This window comes from Ochotona curzoniae, unplaced genomic scaffold (genome assembly GCF_017591425.1).
Source record: "Ochotona curzoniae isolate NIBS_2020 unplaced genomic scaffold, NIBS_Ocur_1.0 contig_883, whole genome shotgun sequence".
NCBI classification, from domain to species: Eukaryota; Metazoa; Chordata; class Mammalia; order Lagomorpha; family Ochotonidae; genus Ochotona; species Ochotona curzoniae.
In genome coordinates, this window is record NW_024466599.1 from 16,891,283 (window position 1) to 16,916,556 (window position 25,274).

Genomic DNA, 25,274 nt, shown 5'->3' on the forward strand with positions numbered 1-25,274 from the left:
CATGTATTTATTGGCATCTATATCATTCACATTTAATATTGTAAATATGGCTTAATTAAATCTATCATCTTTTGTCTTATATTTGTCTTCATTTGTTCTCTGTTCCTTTTTCTCTCTTTCTGGCAACCTTTTGAATTATATTATCTCCATTATTATAAGTCATGCCTCAGATTTCCTCCTAGTCACTCAGAACTTAAATATATCTCTTTGAAGATTTATTTAAGGATCTGGTGCAGTGGCATAATAGGCTAATTCTCCGCCTGCAGGTGCCAGCATCCCATTTGGGTACCAGTTCAAATCCCAGTTACTCCACTTCCATTCCAGCTCCCTGTTTATGACTTGAGAACGCAGCAGAGGATGGTCCAAGTCCTTGGGCTCCTGCACTCATGGTGGAGACCCAGAAAAAAGCTTTTGACTCTTGGCTTCAGCTCAGCTCAGCCACTGGAGCCATTTGGGGAGTCAACCAGCAGGTGGAAGACCTCTCTGTCTCTCCTCTCTGTACAATCTGCCTTTCAAAAAAAAAAAAAACATGAATCTTTAAAGTTTTTTACTCATTTATTTGAAAGTTATACGGAGAGAGGAGAGAGAGAGAGATCTTCACCACTGACACACTCCCCTTGGCTGCCAAGAGATGGGAGCTATATCTGGATCTCTCATGTGGGTGCAGGGACCCTGCACATCCACAGGAAAACCTCCTTACGTTTTCAGCTCCTTTCCATCACCTACACCATCCCAGGTCCCTGTCCTACCTCAGGAGCTGGTGTCCCAGTTGTCATCTGGCTCAAGGCAGATCCTGACCCACAGGGTCTCTCCGTGTGACCTCAGGTGGGTCCCCTCCCTTCTGTGCCTGGAAAGCTCCATGACCTCTCAGCTCTCATGCTCCCTAGGGCTGAGCTTCCCAGCGGAAGCAGTGTGCAGGGAGGGGAGCAACAGGGGCAAGAGAGCCACAGGTGCAGAGCCCAGTCCACTCCCCTCTGTAAGCCCTGCCCAAGGATGGCAACCTTTTGAATTATGTGTATTCCAGGCGCAGCAAACAACACAACTTGAAGGCTGCCTACATGCAAAGGGGGCTCTGTGAGATTGACCATCACCCTGTGGGAGCTAGCGCTGTCACCATGTTAAAACAAACTTAGCAGGCAGACTCCTGCAGGATCTCCTGTAAGCATGCACTAAAGAGACATAGGAAGCACCTCTTCCAGTTCTGAGCTGGTGAGTCCACCAGCAGTGACATGAAGCTGCTTGCTCACAACCTGCTGAGCTTACATGTGTGAGACGTGGGGTCCTGCAGCTCCCCACTGTGCCTGCAGGCCACGGAAGTCCACATCAACTCCGTGGGCTTCAACTCCAATCTCAGTGTGTGGATGATCCCCAAAGTGGTGTGGTGGTGCTCTGGGAGACAGCCAACACCCTGCACTTGCCAGAGGTGCCCCAGGAGCCATTCCAGGGCTACGAATCCTGAGGAAGAGGCACCATGTGCTGCTGGAGGTGGGAGCCCCGGAGGGCACCCTGCAGTGCCCCATCAATCGCAGCATCCCCAACATGCTTAGAGAATGACAAGGAGACCCAGGCAACATGACCACACATGGTTCCATCTGCATCCATCCATCCAGGGAAGACCCCAACCCTGCCATCCTGCTCTCTCCATCCAGTGACACACTAAACACATGTTCTTGCTCTCAGTCATATGTGTGTGTGTGTTTCTCATTAAAGGTTCAAAACTAGAAAGAAAGAAAAGAATGATTGACCCAAGCTGCCCCAAGTCTGGCTCTCCTTCCCTGCCCCCACCCCAGCCTCCTCATTCATGGAGGTAAAAATCACAGCCCAGGGAGATCACATGATCTGCTTAAGACCCCTAGTGCTCTCAGAGCAGCAGCGTGGACTCAACTCCTGTTCATTGATAAAATGACTCTGACAGACAGAAGAAGAAACCCAAGATGTTGGCCTGGGTCCCTCTTACCCCACCCCACTTACACAGGTGGTGACCCTGAAGCCCCACCCTCTCCCACAGGGACCCATAGAGGTTGGCTGGGCTGTCAAGAGCCACTGGTGCCCAGCTCCAGACCCTGGATCCCTCCTGGCACACAGCCTCCTCCACAAATCATCAGCCTCTCTGACAATGGCTGCACTGACCCAAACTAAACAAATAAACCATTCGCTTGGGTCAGAAACCTGGGGCAGACACTAAGCCCATGAAGGGTCTCACCCTTGGTTGGGGTGCTGTGGGCCATTCATCCCACCTCTGCCATCAGTCTGCAGGGTCACCAGTTCTTGGGTTTAAGTAGCACCCCGAAAGACCCCTCACTGTCAGGAGCAGGCCAGCTGGGCACCTGCCCACCTTCTCAGAGAGCCCACGCCCCAGCATGGAGCAGGAATCAGACCGCCTAGCTGCACCTGCAGGTGTACTTCATCAGCCAAACAGAAGATGGGGCACAGCAGGGATGTGCAGACCTCCCTGATTTGCATGCATTTGTGTAATAACCGATTGACCCTAAATCTGCATCTGCTTACATAATGATGCAAATCACAGGACAATCCCTGGAGGAGCCATGCCAAACGCTGGGCAACATGCAGAGGACACACTGAGGGAGGGAAGAAGGACTCGCACTGCGAGTCTTCCTACTCCTGCCCAGGTGGAATTACTTCCACCTGCGTAGTTGAGAAGACACTCAACATTCATGACCAATGTTGACCGTCCCTGACCCTCGGCATTGTGGGTACTTCTCCAGACTACATAGCATTTTTGTTCAGGCTTTCCTTGGTGAACATGCTCATTACTTTTACAGTTCAACCAAATAATAATTCATGCATTACTTTTCAACAGATACAGTGCCAGCAGCAGGTTAAGCCACTACTTCCAACTCTAGCATACCATATCAGAATGCCAGTTCGAGTCCCAGCTGCTCCACTTGCCACCAGCTTCCTACTAATGAGTCTGGGAAGGCAGCGTGAAGTAGGGCAAGAACTTGATCTGGTCCCCTGTCACAGATGTGGGATGAGTGTGCAGGCTAAAGCCAGGAGCTTCATCGGGGCTTCACATGGGTGTAGAAGCCCAAGCACTTGGGCCAACTTCTGCTGCTTTCTCAGGCATATTAGCAGTGAGCTGAGTGGAAAGTGGAGCAGCCAGGGCTCAAACTGGAGCCCATGCAGACTGCCGGCATCACAGGCAGCAGTTTAACGCACTATGCCACAGCACCAGTCCCTAAACTTGCTCTTATTAAAGAAAGTAAATAAACAGAGCAAAATCTCTCTGGCAGGCAGAGACCCATGGCTATCCCTCTCTATGTCCCAGCCCCTGGCAGCAACACATGCAAATTTGTGTTTAGAGCCATAAATAAGCAGACAGCTGGAGAATTAATGTCCAGCAAAAGGCACACTAATGAAGTGACGCCTCCTGAGTGTTCAGCAGTACGCATGCATCTCAGCAAGCGCATGGTAAACAAGAGAGCTCACCACCTCCGTCTACCGCTCCCCTGATCAACTTAGCAATCAACGTATCTCTGCTGGAGTACAGGAGGGTGGGGAGTTGGTCTCTATCAACCCCAACTCTCAGATGGAAGGAAATACTCCACTTGGGCCTGACCTGCAAACTTCCCGGGCAGGAGTGTGGGGGACGCCCTTCCCTTTTGCCCACAGGTGCAGAGTTTCTACCTCTGGGACTTGCGTCCTGTAAGGAGGCAGGGCAGCACTATTCTCTGGACAGGCGGGAAAAGGGACACAGGAGACGATGACAATGACGAGCTGACAGCCACAGAGCATGTCCAGGAGGACAGAAGGTTTGGGAGCCACAGCCCCTGAGAGCTCCCTCAAAGAATGAGATGGCTCGGGCTCAGGAGGGACAGGGGAGAGCCCGGCTGGCTGGCTTCTTGCACAAAGAGATGCATGTGTCACTTCCTGCCAGTGCCCCAGAACCAGGGACAGGGGCCACAGGAGCACACCAAATGCCACAAGGAAGGGTAGCAGCCCGTGTCAGCGGCAAGACACCAAGAGCCAGGATGCCCCTGTGTCAGCCACTCATGTTTCTTTTAATATGTTTACTATATTTGAAAGGGTAAAGCAAGAGAGAGGAAGAGAGAGAGATCTTTCATCTGCTGTTCACTCCCTAAATGGCTGCTACAGCTGAGGAACCGCCCAGCTCTCCCACGTGGGTGCAGGGCCTGAGCACTGGGGCCATCCTCTGCCACCTTCCCCGGCACATTAACAAGAAGCAGGACCAGAAGCAGAGCACCCTGATACATATGCTGATTTCACAGGCGTGGGCTATAACCCTCTACTGACTTCATACACCCAGTGTGCATGCTCCTGAAAGCCATGCCTCTACTTCTCCAACTTCAGCTAGTCCAGAAGGGTTCTCTGCCCAGAATATTTCCAAATTGCAGAGGACAAAAGCCAGCTGCAAACAAAGGCCACCAGGAGAGCCAGCAGAGAGCCTACATGCTCAAGCAAAAAATCCTCCTTCAACAAAAGAAACAAATGAACAGCGAAATGCCTACTACAGGCACAGGTGCATAACCCAGGGGTGAGCACACACTCCAGTCCCTGCATTCAATGCTTGGTTCAGGCTTCCAATTCCACTAGCAAGCGCCAGCATCCCATACAGGTGCCAGTTCATGCCCCAGCTGCTCCACTTCTCACCCAGGTCCCTGCTTACGGCCTGGGAAAGCAGTAGAAGATGGCTCAAAACCTCGGTACCCTACGCCCACATGGGAGACCTGAAGAAGCACCTGGCTCCTGGCTTTGGATCTACACAGCCGCTGCGGCCACTTGGGTGATAAACCAGTGGATGGAAGATCTTTGTTTATTCTTCTCTCTGTAAATCTGCCCTTTCAATAAAAATAAATCTTTAATAAAAGTGTGCCTTGCTTCATCAGAGGTGTTTCTCTCATGTGGATGAAGCAAGCAAACACCCCTGGAAACCCTGCCTGCCTGGAAACCCTCTCCCTCTCCCCTGTGTCCCGTCCCTGCTGCCCTACTGCTCTGTTCTGCCCCCTCTCTGCTCATGACAGTTTGGGAGTTCCCCCTAGCAAGCACAGCCATGAGCACTCAAAGTTCAAATTTGTGCTTTCTTCATTCCTGGGGGAAAATGCAGATCTGCGTTTGGGATGAGGGTTTACATCCCACGCTGGAATTGGGGACAATGATGAAGTGCAGGAAGCCACGCAGGCCCAGAGTGGTGCTGCCCACTTGGGGCTGGCCCAGGTTTGTTTGTTTTGTTTTGTTTTGTTTTAACAGTCACTATTGCCAGAGTTGAGTTGATCAGAAGCCAGGAGCATCTTCTGGAACTTCCACACAGGTGCAGGGTCCCAAGGCTTTGGGCCGTCCTCCACTGCTTTCTCAGGCCACAAGCAGGGAGCTGGATGGGAAGTAGAACAGCTGGGACATGAACCACTGCCCATAGGCGATGCCAGTGCCACAAAGGGCAGAGGGCTAGCCTGCTCTGCTACCATGCTGGCCCCATATCCCAGGCTTTTGCAAACACCCTCTCCCACAGAGCCCTTGATGCCAAGGACAGTGATGGGCAGAGCAGTGACCATCTCTAGTGCCTCCAATGCACCTTAAGGAGGAAGGCATACATCTCCCGCTGAGGAGGGCAGGGGCTGGACCAGATGAAAGCATGTACTCCCTACAGCCCTCACAGCTACAGAAGGGGACCCAAGAGAAGTTCTCCATCGCCAAAGCTCAGCCCGAGGCGTGCAAGGTCCTTCCACTCCTTCCTGTCAGCTGGATCTGACCAGACACGACGGAAGGGGTGGGGAACACAGCCCCGGTCATAACCTCCCCAGGGACAGGTGTCAGGTGCAGAGCTGAAGACATCACCTGCAGGAATGCCAAACTGGAGCTCCCACCTCTGGGCATGAGATCCAGCTCCCTGCTCGTGTCCCTGGGAGACACGAGATGTTGCCCCCAAGATTGCCAACCACACGCGAGACCTCCAGGCTGCTGGGTGTGATCTGTTTTAGTCCCCATCTGTTGTAAGCTTTGCAACAATAAATGTATAGAAATACATAAATAAAAATGTAAAGCCAGCACCCTACCCTAGGCCCTTTACTGAACTATACAAGCCATGTTCCCCAATTTTTTTGTTCCCAGAGCTAGGCAATACAATGTTCAGTAATGCAACTCCAGTTCGGAGGGTTTGGGTATTTACCAGAACAGTCAATATCACAACAGTGAAAGACAACACATAACTATGTGTCCAAGTATTTAAAAAAAATTTGGTCCCAGCACAACAGCCTAGTGGCTAAAAGTCCTCACCCTGTGCACTGATATCCCATATGGGTGCCAGTCCATGTCCCAGCTGCTCCACTTCCTATTCAGGTCCCTGCCTGTGGCCTGGGAATGCAGTGGAGGATGGGCCTTGGAACCCTGTACCGACATGCAAGATCCTAACTCCTGGCTTAACGTTGGCTTAGTTCTGGCTGTTGCAGCCACCTGGGGAATAAACTAGCAAGTGGAAGATCTTTCTCTGTGTCCTTCTCTCTGTATGTCTGCCTTTCCAATTAGAAACATAAAATAAAAAATCTTTAAAAAAAAAAGTCAAATGAGGACATGTCACCTCCTGGCCACAAGGGTAAGGCAGTCTCCAGCAAACAGAGCATTCCATCCCAGGAATCCATGCCCTGGGAATCAGGGTCAGCCCCTGGCCCCCATGAGAGAAGTCACCCTCAACACCATGCCAGGCCTCCTGCTCAGAGTTCCCTTCAGAAAAGGACTGCTCTGCTTTTTGGGAATTAGTAGCAAATTGATATCAAACCACATTCATGGTGCTACCCCCACCAGCAACTCTGCCCTCCCCAGGAATGTGGGAACAAGTTCACCAACCAGGCTGGTAGCCACCGTGGTTTGGGTATCATCTGTCCCCATCTGAAATACATGCTGAAACCCAAGGCCTGGGGTACTGGAGCTGAGCGGGACGTAGCTGACTCATGGTTGGTCTCTTCCGGGCATGCTGGCCCTGCTTCTTCCTGTAACTGTGAGCTCAGGAGGCAAGAGACCCTCGCCAGGAGCAGACCAGATGCCAGCCGTTTGCTTCTGAGTGAAACAAACCACTCCTCCTTATAAACAACCTGTTGCTACAGCAACAAAAAGTGCGCTGGGACAAGCCTTGAACTCATCAGTCAGTCTTTCAAAAACCTGGTCCATGGGGATAAGCCCCTCAGGGCCTGGTGCCATTGGATGGAAAAATCAGCCCCCAAGGACAACCCAGGAGCCCATCCAGAGCCAGTGAGGAAATGGAACTGGTGGCTGTCACCTGCCACCACCACTAACACCAACCCACGTCTCACGAGGACCAACCCTCAATAGATGTGTCAACAGCAGAACGCAGCCATGGAGATCCCCGGCAGGTTCCAGCCCAGCCTGTCACCCCTAGCTGCGGACCAGGAGCAAAGAAGGGAATGGGGCTGCTTTTGAAACATGTCACTTGCTCCCGTCTATCCTGGGGGAGGGGTAGCACAAGGAGGGAAACACTTTAGTTTCTAAGGAGCACCAACGTCTTAGAGACCACATAACGAGGCAATCCTGCTGGCTGATACAGCTGCAGACAGACCAGAGGGAGGAAGATGCATGGGACCGGAGAGGGTGAGGAGGGGCCTGCTGGTGAGAAATCTACAGGACAGGAGGAACAGATACCGAGGAGTAAAACCAGCAAATTAAGGGAAGCCAAACACCCTACAGAACAGGAATAGGAAAACATTCTAATATTACACAGCACTTTAAACCATTCTTGAAAATAATCCTCTCACCACGAAGAAAAACAGCCCACTGATTCCCATGAAAAGAGATTTTAAAAAGAAAAAAAAAAAGGATCATGAATAAATTCAGTCCAATTCATTCACAGACCAAAGATCAGAGGCAGCTTGCCAGGCTTACACATAACCAGGAAATAGCAAGAGAAGGGCAGGGCATTCAGCTGGCATCCAAGACAACTGGGACATCCACCTTCCATACCAAAGTGCCAGGGTTCGAGTCCTGCCTCGGGTCCCCGTTCCAGCTTGCTACTAAGGAGCACTTGAGGAGGCAGCAGGGCACAGCTCAGTGTTGGGTCTCTGGCACCCACCGAGGTGACCTGGATTGAGCTCTAGTTTCTGGGCTTTGGCCTGGGTCAAAGCTGTTTTAGGGGAGAGGATGCAGTATATAGGAGATATATCTTGCATACTCTCTCTGCCGTACAAATAATTAATTTTGTTTTACTTTTTATTAGAAAGGCAAAGTTAAAGAAAGAGAAAGGAAGAGAGAGGCGTCATTCATCTGCTGGTTTATTACCCTTGGTCGCAACAGCCAAGGCCAAAAAAGGTAACCAAAAGTCAGGAACTTCTCTCCCATGGGTGCGTGAGCCCAAGCACTTAGGCCATTTTGCTGTTTTCCCAGGTCCTTAACAGGGAACTGGATAAGAAGTGGAGCATCTGAGACTGAAACCAGCACTCATATGGGATGCCAGTGTCACCAGTGGCAGCTTAACCCACTACTCCACAGCATCGTTCCCTCAAATAAACACTTTTTGGGCCCGGCGTGGTGGCGCAAGTGGTTAAAGGTCCTCGCCTTGCATGCCCGGGATCCCATATGGGCACCGGTTCTAATCCTGGCAGCCCCACTTCCCTTCCAGCTCCCTGCCTGTGGCCCGGGAAAGCAGTCAAGGACAGCCCAAAGCTTTGGGACCCTGCACCTGCGCGGGAGACCCAGAAGAGGCTCCTGGCTTCGGACCGGCATAGTATCGGCCATTGCACTCCATTTGGGGAGTGAATCATCGGATGGAAGATCTTCCTCTCTGTCTCTCCTCTCTGTATATCTGCCTTTCCAATAAAAAAAAAATAAAAAAATAAACACTGTTTAACAGATGAATAAAGCAGCACTGTTACATACTACTATGGGGTTTGTAAGGTGTCTCTACATGTATCATCCCCGTCTCTCCCACCGGGGAAGAAATGAACGTTCTAGTGCCCTTGACTAACAGATAGAGTCCCTCTTCCAGCCCCACTGTGCCTCTGCTTAAATTTTCCCAAAGCAAGAGACTCTGGTGTAAACCACTATCAGCCAGGGCTGTCTCCTGCTCCCAGTGACCTATCCACCCATCACAGGTCGCCTGGGACACACAGGGGAGCCTGGGCAGAAGGCAAGGAGGGGCATCACACACTCCAGGCTGTCCCTGGTGTCAGCTCCAAAGCCCTCTTCCCCTGTGACACACTCTCCTCACAGTAACCTCACACCTTTCTTTTTAGGTCTAGATCTGGAGTGCAGGATCTAGCATGCAGAAGGTACTGCATCATTATCCACCCAACACTGCAGCTCAATGGATCTCCTCTGCGCTCTGCACAGCACCATGGCGCCCCTGCAGATTTTTTTTTGTTTGTTTGAATTTTGAATTTTATGATATAATTCCATAGAGTCTGGAATTCCTCCTTTGCCACGGCAGATTCTTTCCATTAATGTCCTCAACAGTCTTGGCCTCACTCAAGATGACAAGACGGGTCCTTCTAGATACAAACTAGATCCTACCTCTCCCCTGCTTAAACTCCTTCAAAGGGACAACCCCATCATCATAATACAAAGTGCAAACCTCTTTAGCTCTTCCACTGTCTGGCTTCCCGACTCCCTGTCTCCCCAGCTCCTACTCTGCAGTATGCTCACCAGTCCCAAGCTGGGATGCCTGACCAGAAAGCCCCACTCCTCCTGGCAAACTCCTACTCAACCCACAACACCTGACTCAACGGCCAACCTTGTAAAAGCCTTCTTAGTTTCCCTAGGAACAATGTCTTTCACCAACAGGTTTTGTACCACAACCTGTGAGCTCCTTGAGGGGAGGGGCTGAGTTTTTGGCTATTTTGTTTAAGGTTTATTTGAAAGGCAGACTGACAGAGAGAACCACAGACAGATCTTCCATCTGCTGGCTCACTCCACAAATGACCGCAACAGCCAGGAGCCAGGACCTCCATCTTCATTTCCCGCATGAGTGGCAGAGGCCCAAGCCCCTGGGCCATCACCTGCTGCCTTCCCAGACATATCAGCAGGAAGCTGGATTGGAAGTGGAAGAACCCAGACTCAATCCAGCACTCTGATGTATCACAAGTGGCAACTTCCCTGCTGAGCCCCAATGTTCACCCCAGGGACTAAGTTTTCCTCCTTCTTTGTAAGTCCTTGCCTAGGATGAGTCTGCAGCTGTGGTGACATGCTGGGTGAGTGGGAGAAGCAATGAGGTTCTTTGGGGCTGGAGGAACCGCCAGGGGAGGTCGGATGGCGGTAGACTCCCACTCTGCCTGGCCAGGCTTCCCGGTGAGAATAGCACTAGGCCAACAGGATCTCAATGACTCATCCTCCAGGCTCCATAATCCCTCCTCCATCACCTTCCGCCGGCACCAGAAAGAATGTTTATGAACAGGTACCAAAGCAGTACCGACTTGCCCCTGTAAACAGGTGAATCTCGCTTTACAAATCACTCAGATTAACACTGGAACATTCCTCTGCACGAGATGAAGCCCAAAATTATCATTAAACACTCGAAGAGAGCTGATGAGAATGGGAGTAAGGGCAGAGGCAAAGATGGATGAACTGGACACTCCGCAAGCCTTTCTCTCACACTGCAAAAGCTGTGGTCATCCCGCTATTGCTCCCAGTTCCCCTGGCAGTGGACAGTGAGCACCATCTCACGCTCACACACACACACACACACACACACACACACACACACACACACACACACACACACACACACACACATTGTGTTCCTGAAACAGCACACACCTACCTCCCCAGGTCAGGATTCCAACACCAGAGCCAGCCCTCCCCTATCCCACCCCCAAGCCGGCATGGGTCAGCGAGGAACAAGAATGGGAACGTCTGGGGTCTTGATAAAGCTGTGCTCAGGTCAGGGGCAGGAGCCCAGTGCACCATGCCCTTGACATGGGGTCTACTGCTCACCCACAGGAGGGGAGGCCACCGCCCTACAGGAGAACCAGGAGACTTCATCCCTTGGTGGGCACTGCAGCTTCTGACACATTGCAAACATCTCCCAAGGATCACGCTGGACTCCCACAAAGACCTTAACCAAGTTACACAGGCCTGGCTTGGGGACCAAGTTTCTAACTTGTGAAGCAGCCTGCACCCACCATGACCAATGGTTTGATTTCAGCCCTGCCTCCCAGACATCCCCCCATGCCTCCTGGACTGTAACAGCCCCAGCAGACAGCTGCCATTCATTCCTATGACACATGCCACTCTTACATCAGGGACTAGACTCAACTTCTCAGTGATCCTCGCAACTTGCTCTGACAGACAGGGACCAATTCAGCCTGCAAAAGCTCTGGTGGCCACCTCCCTCATGGGTTACCACTCCCACTGGTGAGCATGAGAACCAGGACTGCGGCAGGCATGGCTAGACAGAGCGGCACCCACGGGCACATGTGTGTGAGCTGGATGGTGGGGCTGGTTGATTTCAATGCCCATTTACATGTATGAAAGCTGAATGGGATGTGGGACAGACTGGACCAGTTTGCTGTACTGGCAAGCACAGGAACCAGGGCAGGAGGGGGCTATTATGGGTCACTCCAACTAGGTTGCAGCTCCCATTGGTTTGCATGAGGGTTGGATGTGTGGTGGGTAGAATCAGGCTGGGCTGCAACACCCTTTGGTTTGTGTAAAAGACAGGGCTGGAGGCAGAACTGACCCAGCAACTGCAACCATCAACATATGCACAAGTTGATTGGGGTGACGGACCGTACCGGACCCTGTGTTGGCAAGCACGCACAAGAATCAGGTCTGGGATCACCTCAGACTAAGCTTCTTTGGGGATCCCCCCAACTGAATTACTGCACTCAGAACCCTAACCATGGAGAGAATTGTAGGTTCCATGGTCTAACCTGGAGTGCATGTGTCAAAGCATAGCCTCTTCAGTGGCTTAGACAGACGGAACAGTGACAGAAATTCAGGTGCACATGGAAGATATGGCAGTCCATCAGAACCTGCCGAGGACACCTGGTACCACAACAGAAGACAGAGGATAGAACAAATCAATCAACTGCCCAAGCCATGTGTTGGCAAGTGAAAATCTGGGCAAGTGGAAACTCTAAGGTGGACTAAGTCAACCAGTGGATTCTGCAGAGATTTCATCATGCTTGGAATGGCGGGCCTGGCAGTTAATTCAGAACTGTTGAACTATTAAAACCACCTGAGCAGGACCATCAGAGCATGCCCCACATTGGGGACTCTGGAATGGGTGGGAGGCTAGGTGGAGCTCCCTTTATCTCCCCTCTTCCCCCACATACAGGGAAAAAGAAAGAGAATGTGGGGTGGAAAAAGCTCTGGTGGCTTCCCCTTTGTCACTGAGACCACCAAGCTGGGAGGAAACCCAAGCCAGCCACAGGGAGAGGTCACACAGGAGCTCCAGAGCACCAGGCAGGTGAGGGCCCTCTGGACGCTGCCTGCGTGCTGGTCAGCTGAATGCAGATGGACAGAACAGCCAAGGCAGCAAGCAAGAGAGCCCAGCCAAGGCCACACAAGGGGAAAAACCACCCAACTGAACAGTCAGGCCAGGGTATCACAAGGAGTAAGGGTGCTTGTTTTAGAACCCTTTCTTTCTGAGATTGTTTGTCATACAATGGACACCAAAACATGAGTTAAATGAACACATATCTCATCAGTCTGTGGGGAAATATACCCCAGGAGTGAGTTTCCTGGCGGGCAAAACAGCACCCTTACTTGTCCATGTAGCACTCTTGTCAGGCTGGGCCACAGCACCCACCAGAACACAAAAGAACTGGATTTGAGAGCAAATTCCATAGAAGAATTGTGGGCTTGCTCCTGTGGGATTGCAGCACCTGACAGTCCATGTGGAGAGCTGGGAGTGGGAATGGGCTGAGTCAGGCTGGAGCACAAAACCCACCTGACACTCGTGGGAACAGGTTCTGGGAGCAGGCTGCTGCACGCAAGGGTCAGGACTGAAGGCAGCCCATGCCAATCAGAGCCACCACACCCATCAGCTCACATGGTATCGGAGCTGGGAGCAGGCCTAGTTAAGGGAACTTGGGGAATTCCTCTGCTAGGCCATGGCTTCCTCTGGTGAACACGAGAGCTGTGACTGCGGGCAGGCCAGGCCAGGCAGGGCTGCGGCACTCATGAGCATTTGTGTGGGCCAGCTCTGGGGACAGGTAGGCCTGGACCAAGTCATGGCATCCATTGGCATGCACACAAGAGTCAGGATAGGGTGTGGGCACTGCTCAGCTGGGCGAGGCTGCAACACCCACCAGCAAGAACTGAAACTTTGGGCGGGCCATGCCAGCTTGGTTAAAACCACCTGCCAGCAGATGCAGGTTCCAGAGCAAGAATGGACCCAGTAGGAGAACTCTGGAGACTCCTCTGCTGGGCTGTAGCTCCCACTAGTGAGTGCAAGAGCCAGGGCTGTGAGCAGACCAGGATGGACAAGGTTGCAGCACCACTGGCATGCACGTGGGTTGAGTCTAGGAGTAGGCCAAACTAGACTAGGCTGTAGCACCCACTGGTGAGAGCCAGACAGGTGCAGACCAGTCAGGCTAAGCCACAGTACCCGCAGTGAGTGCCAGGACTGGGTGCTGGCCATGTCAGTTGGGCAGCAGCACCCAATGGCATACATGAGATCCACTGCTGGGAGCAGGCCCAATAGAGGAACTTGGAGAACTCCTCTGCTAGGTTGCAGCTCCCACTGGTGGGCATAAGAACTGGGAACAGGTCAAACCAGGCTGAGCTACAGCATCCACCAGCACACTTGTGGGCTGGGTATGGAGGCAGGCTGGGCAGGATCAGCCCACAGCACACAAAAGCATGAGTAAGAGCCAGGACGAGATACATATCAGGCCTAGATGGACCACAATACCTGCCAGTTCACAAGAGGGCTGGGAGTGGGTCAGGCTGGGCTAGGCTACTGCACCCTTTGGCATGCACAAGGGAATGGATGCAGGCCAGCCAAGCTAGGACACAGAACCAACTGCAAAGTGCCAGGACTGAGACATGGTACAAGTCATGTTAGGCTGAACCACAGGACCCATAGCAGATGCAAGATCAGGGCTGGGAGCATGCCTGGCAGGGGAACTGTTGGCACTTCCCTGCTAGGCTGTACCTACCACTGGTGAGTATTAAAACCAGAACTGGAGGTGGGCCAGCCTGGATAAAACAGTAGAACCTATTGGCATATATGAGGGCCAGGTCTGGGGGCAGGGAGGGTTGAGCTAAGCCACAACATCTATGGCTATGTATGAGAGCCAGATGGGATGTGGGCTGGGCTAGGGCACAGCATAAGCTGACACACATGTAAACCAGGGCTGGAGATGGGCCTAGTAGAGGTTTTGAGGGGTCACCCCAACTATGCTATGGTATGCCTGAGGCCCAGGTCTGTGGAAAACTGGCTGGGCTGGGCTGCAGCACCCATAGGTTAGCATGAGATGTGGGGCTGGGGCGGAACTGACCAGGTAGCTGCATCCACTGTATGTGCATTTGCTGGTGCGGGTGACAGATCAAACCTGACTGCACTGGCAGGTTCACAAAAGAGTCAAGTCTGAGGTCACCCCAGGTGAGGTTTCTTGGGGAACTCTGAACCACCAGCCACAGGGAGAATCACAGGATGTGCGGTCTGACTTTGGAGTACATGTGTCAGAACTGGGTCTTCAGTTGCTGATGCCTATGCAGTGGGCAACACATCCAAATATACAAGGGGGACATGCCAGCCTGCCAGCCAGCTCATCTAGGCCAGCAGGGGATGTCGAGTGCCTGGTCAGAAGATGGAAAGCAGAACAAGTTGGACAATTCTTGTGGCCAAACTTTGCACCAGTGTCTGGATGCGCGGATGCACTGAGGTAAACTGTCAGCCAACAGGTCTTCGGAAGATTTTCTCAACGCCGATGCAACGAGACCAACAACGTCTCAGAACTATCAAAACCATTCAAGTAACACCCTCAGGACACTCTTCCCCACACTGGGGTCTGGAAGGTGTCAAATGACCATCTCCCATTCCCAGATGCTGGCGCAGGTTGGCAGCAATGAGCAGCCCTCTCTCCCTCCTCCCCTGCAGACACAGAAGGCAAAAAATTGAAACATTTGTCCCTTCCACCTCCCTCCATCCTGATCCTCCCCACCCTAATCAGATACACCTGGGCAGGTATCCCTCTCAACTGGGAAGACCACGTTAAAAATCAAATACAAAATAAAGGGCGGAAAAACCAAGAACTCTGGTATCCTACTGGCCTCAGTTTAAATCCTGCCCTGCCATTCACTAGGGTTTTTGTTTTTCCTAAGATTTATTTGAAATGTACAGTTGGAGGGAGGGAAGGACAGAAAGAGAGGATGAGACAGGAGATAGTCACCTACGCTGAGTCATGCTCCAAACAGCCGCAACAGCTGGGGCTACGCCAGGCTGACGCCAGGAGTATGGAACTCCATCCGGTCTCCCACGAGCTGCAGAGGCCCAAGCACTTTGGGTCATCTCTCACTGCTTTTCCAGGTGCATTAGTTGGGAAACAGCTCTGAACTGGAGCAGCCAGGATTTGAAACTGGTGTTCACATTAGAAGCTAGCATCACAGGTAGAGGCTTAACCCACTACACCACTACAATGATGATCTTAGCTTTGTGGCTTTAGAGAAGTCATTTCAGTCACCACTGGCAAAATGAAAGTACTACCTTTCTGGGAGACATTTTACTGTAATGTAGCCACAACCCAGTCAACATGGCCATCTGGGCTGCCCCAGCCTGAGTGAGGACAGATTTCCACCTAGTCCAGGGAGCAGCCAGGAGGGGGCACTGTTGGAATGCTTAGCCAGGTGCACCACCAGTGGCATCAGCTTAAAAACTTTTTCTTTTTTTTTTTTAACTGAAAGGAAAATTACAGAGAAAAACAGAAACAGGCCAGTGAGGTGGCCTAGTGGCTAAAGTCCTCGCCTTGAAAGCACCTGGATTCTATATGGGCTCCAGTTCTAATCCTGGCAGCCCCACTTCCCATCCAGCTCCCTGCTTATGGCCTGAAAAAGCAGTCAAGGATGACCTAAGGGTGTTGGGATCCTGCACCCGTGTGGGAGACCTGGAGGAAGTTCCTGGCTCCTGGCTTCGGAATGGTGCAGCACCGGCCGTTGCGCTCACTTGGGGGTTGAATCATCGGACAGAAGATCTTCCTTTCTCTCATTCTCTCTGTTTACTTAACTTTGCAATAAAAATAAAATAAATCTAAAAAAAAAAAAAAAGCAGATACAGCGCTTCCCACCACTAGTAGTACACTCCCCAAATGGCCAACAGCTGAGGCTGGGGCTGGGCCAGGCTGAAGCCAGGAGCCAGGCGCTGCTTCCAGGTTTTCCAAGTGCATACGTAGACCCAAGAACTTGGGCCATCCTCTGCTGCTTTCCAAGACACATTAGCAGAGAGCTAAGCTGCACAAAAGTAGAGCAGCCGGAGGACTTAAACTGGCATCCATACGGGATGCAAGAACTGCAAACACCAGCTACCCACTGAGCCATAGAGCCAGCCCCAATCCACTTTTGCTTCTGAAGAAACTACAAAACAAGCATAGCACAGGAGCTGTAGCAATTCTACTTCATGGAAAATGTACCAGAGCCCTTGGGCAGACCAAGCCTGGGCAGCATGTCAGTGCCTGAGTGTGCGTGCGCACACACACACACGAGCACATGCATGCACACCCAAGGCTTCCAGCCAGCATGGTCCAGCCCTCCCTGGGCTTTGGCTTCTTCGCCAGAAAAACCAGCTGCCAATAAAACCATAAACATGAGGTCTCGGCGGTTCAGAGCCAAATGTCAGGGAAATGCTGAGGGTGAAAGGTGAGTCACAAACCGGGTGAGCTCTGCCTACACCGATGAGGACCGGAAAAGGCCACAGGGAGATGTGGTTGTGGGAGTGCACCCACAAGGAGACGTGTTCTCAGGCCCGCGTGCACCCTCGGTACCTGCTGGCCCTTCCCCACGTGCAGGCAAGTCCATGCCCCCACAGTCCCCTCCATGCATGCCCCAGTACCCCGGGCCTCTGCAGGGCTCACAAAGGGACCCTGAAATGATGACAGAGCAGGCGCCAAAGGGACAAGAACCGGGCTGGGTCGGCCTCCTCCCACCCCACGCCCTCTGCCTGCTGCCTTCCTGCCCCACCCCAGCTCTACTCCCTTTGCCAGGCTGCCACAAGGGACAGTCCAGCATGGCATCTCCCCCCTTGCTCTCCAGTCCCCAGGGGAACTGGGGACAACCAGAGAAAGCAGGAAGGAGCCCACACACTGCCTGGGTTCTATACAGAGGAGCCTTCCAAGGAAGACTCCGCAATCACTCACATATGACTCCACCCTGCTATCTCCTCTCACTTCACTGGGCCCCTCAACTGTGAAAGGGTCACATCCGAGATTGTGCAGGACGATGCGTCCACAACACTGAGCTCCAGCCTTGCAGCAGGGCTGCCCCTGAAAACCTTAGCTCTCCCCACCACTTTCCACACTGCAGCCTGTTACAGCCAAACACTTGTTCACCAAGCGACTTCCTGGGTACCCCAGAGGTGTGACTGGAATCACCCACCCACAGCCCCAACAGGTTTCCCCTGAAGCACACTATTCATCTCATGAGGGCAATTTGCTCCCAAATAACTTTCCACTGTGAAAAAAAGCCACCGAAATTTATCAGGGGTGTCTAGGCGGATCTGCCATAGACTCCTGCCTTTAACAACAGCAGTTAGTAGGTGCACACTGGTACCTGGGGCCAAGGCAGCCACTGACCACAGGTGCATGCTGTGCCAGAGGCTACATCTTCTGCCCCTTCCCTGTTGTCCGTGTCTACCCAGCAGCCACTAATCCCTGTTTCCTCAACCCATCCCAGGAGCGGAAACAGGCAGGCAGGGTGGTGAGCCACCGGGCAAGGATGTGCAACACCACCACCCCAATTTTGGTCACCCTTGCTAAAGCACAGCCTTCCGGACAGCCTGTCCCTCCTTACCCTCAAACCCTGCAGGCTGCCAGGCAGGTTGTCCACTGAGTAACACTCACCACTGGTGAAGCAGCCAAGCCTTCCGGGACAGGCTGCGGGAGCACTGGGTGCTCCTTCCCCACAGGACTGCCAGGGACAGTCTGACACTAAGGATGCCTCTTCAGCGCTGCCAAGGCAAAATCCCCAAAAGCTCACAACCCACCCAGGAGTACAGCAGTCCAGACTTCACCCCGCCTACCCCGCAGGCACAGCGACACAGAAGAGAAAGAGCAGGAAGGAGAAAGCAAGGCAGGGTGCGGGGCGCGGGGCCAGGGTCTGCAGAGGCCCCATCCCAGGAGGGAAGGCAAGGCGGGGCGTGGGGTGCGGGGCCAGGGTCTGCAGAGGCCCCATCCCAGGAGGGAAGGCAAGGCAGGGCATGGGGTGCAGGGCCAGGGTCTGCAGTAGCCCCTTCCCAGGAGGGAACGCAGGCCCAGAGGAGAGCAGGGCAGGGCAGGTGAACGATGCTTTGCTCCAAAAACTTAGGATAGAGCTGGGTCCCAGGTGGCCCTCCCCACAACAACACGGCCACCCCGGGATCTGTCCCCACAGTGCTGACAGCAAGCGCAAGGACGCTTTGGGACTGAGAAGCCCTCAGTGCGTGTCTGGGAACCCAAGCCTATGTTCAAGAATCCCATCTGGCCCCAGCAAATGACTCACAAACTTCCAGAACACAGCCCCCTGTCAACCTTCCATCTCAGGCTCCCTAGGGGACCTGGAGCAGCCCCCTGTTCCCTGCATCCCCAAAGCCACGCTGTCATGCCAAGGCCATGCCCTGCTGGGATGTTCATATTTTTGTACTTGCTTATTTTTTTCTGTTTCCTATATTTGGTTCTGTTTGTTTGTTTTTAAATTAGTGCCCAAAGGAGACCAGCAATCACAGACCCAACGAATGGTCTCCACACAGTGATGTCAACCCAAACCAGAGGGAGATTTCCAACAAACATGGCAGGGGCCACCATCACACAGCAGGGCTGGAAGTGGCAGGGGTCTCCGGGGAGTCCATGAACCCCACCACACCATCAAGTTAGGCCTCCTCCAAAGGTCTCAGGTTGGGACCCCAGTGCAGCAGCCACTGCCACCAACATGGTGTGATCAGCAAAGTTCCTGCTTGCACACAGCTTTCAGGCTAGCAGGACACACGTCCCACCTGTGAGGAAGCTGGCACACCTGGGCTCCCGATCAGAGTCTGTCCCTGATGGGCTGCATGTCCACCCCCATGGCTCCTGCCCTGCACACCGGGGAATCTAGATCAGATGCTCCTCCAGACCCTGGCCATGCTCGGTTTTCCAGAACAGGTCAGAGGCTGAGGCACAAGCAGAGAAACAAGCAAGTGAACAGGACCATCTGCTTCCCCCAAGGCTGCGCCTGCTTCCACCAAGGCTGCGCATAGTGGCAGGTTCCCAGGGCCTGGTCTGACTCCAGAGCTGCCAGAGGCATGGGACCCTGCCACTCCTGGCAGATCACCTCTCAGAGGTGCCAATCTCCCAGCTGGAGTGACAGCCAGGTCTCCTTTGCTGACCCAAGAGCCCAAAGGCAGGGGGGGAAAGCATGCCTGCGTACCAAGCACCACACCTCAATGGAGGCCTCTCTATGCCCGTGCGCAGCCGGGCTCTACAGGGGCACACAGCACCTCTGTCCCTTGTGTTTACGGCCCAGAATTGCCCAGGTCATGACAGCCTTCCCCGCCCCCCCGTGTCCCCTTACCTCAGAACTCTGCCAAGACCGGAAACAGTTCTAGGGGTGACCATTCAACCCCCCACACAACCACCCTACTCCAGCCAAGCAACAGATTCAGCAGAGACTGAGACAACTGCTGTGTTCCAATGGGCCCCTCTGCCTGCTCCCTGACCCGAGAGCACAGGGCTGTGGGAAGCTCGTTTGGTTCAGGGACTCCAGGAAACAGCATAGAGCCAGAAACAAGCGTCCCTTAGAAGGTGATGGTGCAGAATCGCTTCCAGACCCCCTGTCCACCTGCACTCTTCCAATTCCCACCACAGGCAAGGTCTTCATCCTTCCCCAAACAACCTCTAGAGGGGCGCTTGGGCAGTGGAGGGGCACGGGCTGCAGCCCACCAACCCCATGTGACAACAGTAACAGTGTGTGGTGCCCTCGTCCAGGCAGGACCCGGGGAGATTGGGCAGGGGGGCACCAGCGGGTCCATACATACCCACACACACAAGCCCAGCACCTGGGGGGTCCATTCAAACCCATACACACAAGCCCAGCACCAGATTCCAGAGCCCAAAACTTCCTTGAGCTCCAGCACCAGAAAGGACATGGGGACGTCCCTAGGCCCAAGAACAAAGGAAAAACCATTCCTGAGCAGAAGCTGTTAGCAGGACGAGAGGTGGCGGAAGGGACAGCCACACAACAGCTCCTGCACCAACCGCCAATAGGGCCACATGCTCCCACACACCGCCTGGGGACCCAGAGACCACAGGGATGGCTCTGGCCAAGACCGCAGCAAGGATGTGGTGGGCAACAGTGAGATACACGGGGAAGGGGATCAGGGAACAGGTACTCCAGCCCACCTCAGTGCCACAGCCAGCTCCTGTACACTGTGAGGTGGCACAGGGTCTCCAGCAGACCACGACAAGCACTGACTGAGCCCCCAAAGTAACCCTGCACCAAGATCTCCTCTCCTTGGTCACTGCAGTCCCCCAGAGCCTGGCAAGGGTCATGGCCTTGGCGGGAGGGTATCACAACACATCAGTTTAACTGAGACCAACATGCCTTCCAGATATGTCGGCCAGGGCCAGCTGACCCTGCTCGAAAGGGGCTGCTATGACTGTCCCCACTTGAGTCCCCAAACCAAACCAAGCTTTCTCAGGGAAGACGGTCAAACCCCCCCCCCCGCCCCCCCACATCACGCATCAGCTTGTGGGTACCTGGAGCCTCGCAGAGGCAGAAAACAGAATAACCACCGCTTCCTTCTCTACGGACACCCCACATCTGATCCTGCCTTGCTTACCTATGTTCCCCGGGATCCCAACGATAGGCATGTCACCAGGGCAGGACACTGGACAGAGGGGCACTGAGCACCCGTGGGGACAGTGGTCAGTGGTGGTCTGCAGGAGGGAACCTAGCAGGGCCCTCTTATCCCACATCAGTCCTCCCAGCTGGCGCCGCAAACAAGAAATGGCCTAAACAATACCACATGGGGACTGGGCCTCGATGATCCTTCCTGCCATCTGCTCATACTGGGCACAGCTGACAGAGGGTGCCTGAGGCCCCGTGAACCACCCCCAGGCCCACCTTCCCCTAGGCGTAGCAAGCACAAGGTAACGCAGAGGCGCCAAAGGGTAGGGAACAAGGCATCCTTCAAACACAGGAGCTGGGAGCCCTGCAGGACCACAAGCAAAGCAGCCATGCCCCTGGCCCGATCATAGGAGGTGCTGGCTGGCGTGAGTGTGGACGGATGGACAGAGAGGTGCAACGGTGGACAGGACTCACCTCCCTCAGCAGCTGCACCCCCTGCAGGCGTTCCTGCTGCTGCTGGGCCACAGTGACCCCTAAGACGAGCGTGTGTACCACACAGGAGACCACGGAAATGATCACGATGGGACTGAGGCTGAGGGGCAGCGTGATGAAGAAGGAGAAGACGAAGAAGGCCTGCCAGCCCACCGTGTCGCTGGCCGCGTGGGCACGCGCGAAGTTCAGGCCCAGGTAGGAGAAGATCTGGGCGGTGATGAGCAGCCACAACAGGTAGGGCACCGCCTTGCGCGTGACCCGGTCCGGCAGCAGCCCCTTCTTGCAGAGCACGAAGAGGACCACGTCCACCAGCAGCCCCACCCCGGCCACGACGAGAGGGGCCAGCTTGTCACCGCCGGAGAAGACCACGGCGCACATGACCACCACGTAGCAGTCGAAGAGGGCCGCGAAGACCACCAGCACCAGCAGCGTCTCGTGGCGCTGCCGCTTGAAGTAGGTTTGGTAAAGGTTTTCCAAGGACTCCGGCACGAAGGTCAGCCGCATGAAACCCGGCAGGCAGAGGCAGGAGCCCGAGCTGCGCACGGAGATCTCGTGGGGCCGGCCCACCCCGCGATCAGGGTCCGACGGCAAGCTGACCGAGTACTCGGCAGAGTACTCCGCCGAGTACTCGGGCTCCGAGAAGCCCTGGTTCCTTGGCATGCTGGTTGCTGGCTGCCCCTGCTGGCCCTGGAGAGGTGCCCTAGGAACTGAGGGAGGAAGGAACCTCTGCCTTGTGGGGCAATGAGAGACCTGGAGCTGACGAGGGGCCTCTTCTGGACTGGGGCAGGCAGAGGTGGGTGGACAGGGTCTTGATCACCTGCAAAGAAAAGGGACATCACTAAACTGGGACGCCTTCCTCCCCACCCGCGGATCTGACCCGGCCACCACCGCACCTTGGGCACACCCGCAGCCCTGCCTGCCCCGAGGGCCACACTCTAGTCTACCAGGGCAACCCTGTCCAGGGGCCCAGGCACCTCCCCTTGCCTGCGCCCTGCCTCAACCATCTGTCGTCTCCCAGACCCTGACTTCCTCGCCCAAACTCCCTCCAGGCCCAATCCCTGGAAGGTGGATATGAAACGTGCCAGGAGGGACCTGGAGCCATCCTGGGGATTCCTGAATCTTCCTTCTGTTTACTTCCCATCTCCACCCAGCCCTTGGAGATCCGGGCCCCCTCTCCAACATCGCCCACCCCCACCCACCCAACACCGCGCTTACCTGTGCAGGAACTCAGGAACAGCGTGCTCCGGCACGGGCTAAGGGCCGGGTCACGCGTGCGGCAACCCAGGTCCCGCTCCTGCCACCCCCGACAGGGCGCGACTCCCCGCCGTCAGGCCCCGGCTCCGGCCGGGAGAGGCGCAGGGTTGCTCCTTGGCATCTACGGGGGCCCGGCCGCTGGAGGAAGCGGCGGCGGCGGCGACGCCGAGGTGGAGAGCTCGCGGACGCCGGCCAAGCGCGCCCGGCCCTCAGGGCTGCGGCTTCGGGGCTGGAGGCCAGCGGCTAGGGGCGCGCCCGGGGCTCTGGCCGGCGAGAGCGCGGGCCGAGGCCGCAGGAGCCCGCCAGTAGCATCCTCTCGCCCGCCGAACCGGCGAGTCCCCGCGCTGCGCCGCGAGCTGCGGGCCCCGCGCGCTCCGGGCCCCGGAGGCGGGAGGCGGGCGGGGGCGCGGCCCCTCCCCCGGTCGCCGCCCTCGCGGGAGCGCGGCCCGGAGCCGAGGGACCCGGCGGCGGAGGAGGGGACTCTAGGCCCGCGGGCGGCCGGGGAGAGGGGCTCGGGGTCCCCGGCGGCAGCGGCGGCTGCAGTAAAGCGCGCGGAGGGCCACGAGCAGGAAGGATGGAGTGAACCTGCGCCTTCCCTGGGAGGGTGATAGTCCGGGACGCTGCCTCTCTGGCCGCCACCGCCTTCCGGGGCCGGGGCTGAGGTGTGGGGACTGCCCCTCTGCCGGGCGCCGCCCACCCTGCGATCCCCGGCGGCGCCCAGCTCGCCAAGCAGAGGGGCCCACAGCTGACGCCGGTTCTCCGTGAGGAAGTGGGTGGTTGGGGTGGCGAGGTGGGCGTGGGGCACGCGGAACTGGCTAGGACCCGCGGCTCCCAAACGCGCTAGCGCTGCGCCAATGCCTCCTTCAAGCCTATCAGTCTCTTGCACCAAGGTATAAATGAGCCTCCCTTGATATGAGATTGACCACAGCTTTTGTGAAACTGAATGAGGAAGAGGAGAGAGCTAAGCGAGTTTGGAATAACAGCAAGCGTGGCAAGGAGGTAGGAAACCGACCTCCAGCTGCGTCCTGGGGAGAGCTGATGGAATTGAATGCATTGAGGACAGGTGTGGCCACTCATATCCCTCAGAAGGCTACCCACGCCTGCTGCAACCTGCCCTCCGCAGCCACATCTCCCCTCGGCCTTGACTCCCAAGGCAGAGACCGAGGGCTCCCCGCCCCCTCGTCCGTGTGGGAGGAGGGGGAATCTGCCCAAAGCAGCACCTTTCCTACATAATTTCCAGCCTCTTGGTACCCAAACATTGATTTTTAACTGCTGCAGGATGTTGAAAGAGGGTGAATGTCTATGTTTTAAAAAGGGCATCTGTGAGGCCAGGACTGCGATATAGCAGGGTAAGCCCTCCACCTGGACCCCTCGCATCCCATGTGGGTGCTGGATGGAGTACACCTGGTTCAAGTCCCAGCTGTTCCACTTCCATTCCAGCTTACTGCTAATGGCTTGGAAAGCAGCGGAGGGTAGCCAAAGGCCTTGGGCTCCTGCACCCATGTGGGAGACCCAGAGGAAGCTCCTGGCTCCTGTCTTTCGCCTGCCCAACTCTGACTGTTATGGCTGCTTGGGGCATAAACCAAGCAACGGATGGTCTCCTTGTGTGTCTCTCCCTATCTCTGCAGCTTTCCTTTCAAATAAATAAATATTTTAAAGGGGACCTGTGTTTCATAAAAGAGGTAAAGCCAATAGTATGTCCAGGCCACTTCCAGCCAAGGAGAACCGAGATGGAGGGAAGGGTCTGACCATGGCTGTGCTACAGCAAAGCACACCACGCAGCCTGGAGCATCTGGAAGAATCTTTCAGAACGTGAGAGCTACCCAGGCTCTGCCCATTGAGGAGGTGGGGTGGGGGAAATGTCGCCAGGGCCTCCTCTGCCCCGTTCCCAGCAGCACGCGCCCCCCAGTCCCTGGCACCTAGGAGCTGCTGCAAATGAAGAGATGCACGATTTGCATAGAAAGAAATGTCCCTTGGTAAGGACTCCAGCTGTCCATCCGGGCCCCACCAGCCTCATTCCCTGAGCCTGAAAGTGTCCTGTTCCAAGGGTCATAAAATGACCACCTTCAGTGGGTGCAAGGGGCAAGCACATGGAGCTTTCCAAACTGCACGTTTTGTGTTGTTGTAAGCTGGGCCACTGGCGTGCTTTGCTTCTGTAATCAAAAGACAGCGTACGTTTACATTTAAAGCACACGCACGCATACAAGCATGCACGCAAACAGCTGGGGACCCTCAATGGAGACCTATCTCTGATGCCCTGAAGACAGAAGCACATTTAGATAGAAGCTGGGAAGGAGGGAGAGCTGGCCCCTAACTTTAGGAGCTTCACCAAGGGGAGCTCTTTGCAGGGAACTAGAGGTGATATGGCTGAGAAGCTTGTTATTGGGTAAACAAGAGAGGCTTGATTCCTCCAGGGGCTGAGGTGACTCCTGGATCTAGCAAACAACAGATCAGAGCAGACCTCTGGTGTCCCTGGAGAGGGGGCAGGGAAGGAAAGGGGGAGGAGACAAATCCTTAGCTCCCCTGGTGCCAGCATCAAGGAGAGCGCTGTTTGGGGGCTGTGTGCAGCTGTTGTAATAGGGGAAGTCATT

General features: G+C 54.8%; 1 protein-coding gene across 1 annotated transcript in view; it reads right to left on the minus strand.

Moving 5' to 3' along the window:
• ADCY3 (adenylate cyclase 3) overlaps positions 1-22,849 on the minus strand; it is a 79,076-nt gene extending 56,227 nt beyond the window's left edge. Inside the window, exons 1-2 of the mRNA XM_040992921.1 lie at positions 22,645-22,849; positions 21,412-22,246 (exon numbers count right to left, since the gene is read on the minus strand). Of these exons, the coding sequence (XP_040848855.1) occupies positions 21,412-22,089 (678 nt within the window). The 5' untranslated portion in view covers positions 22,090-22,246; positions 22,645-22,849. The remainder of the gene's footprint in view (positions 1-21,411; positions 22,247-22,644) is intronic.
• Positions 22,850-25,274: the final 2,425 nt, after the last annotated feature.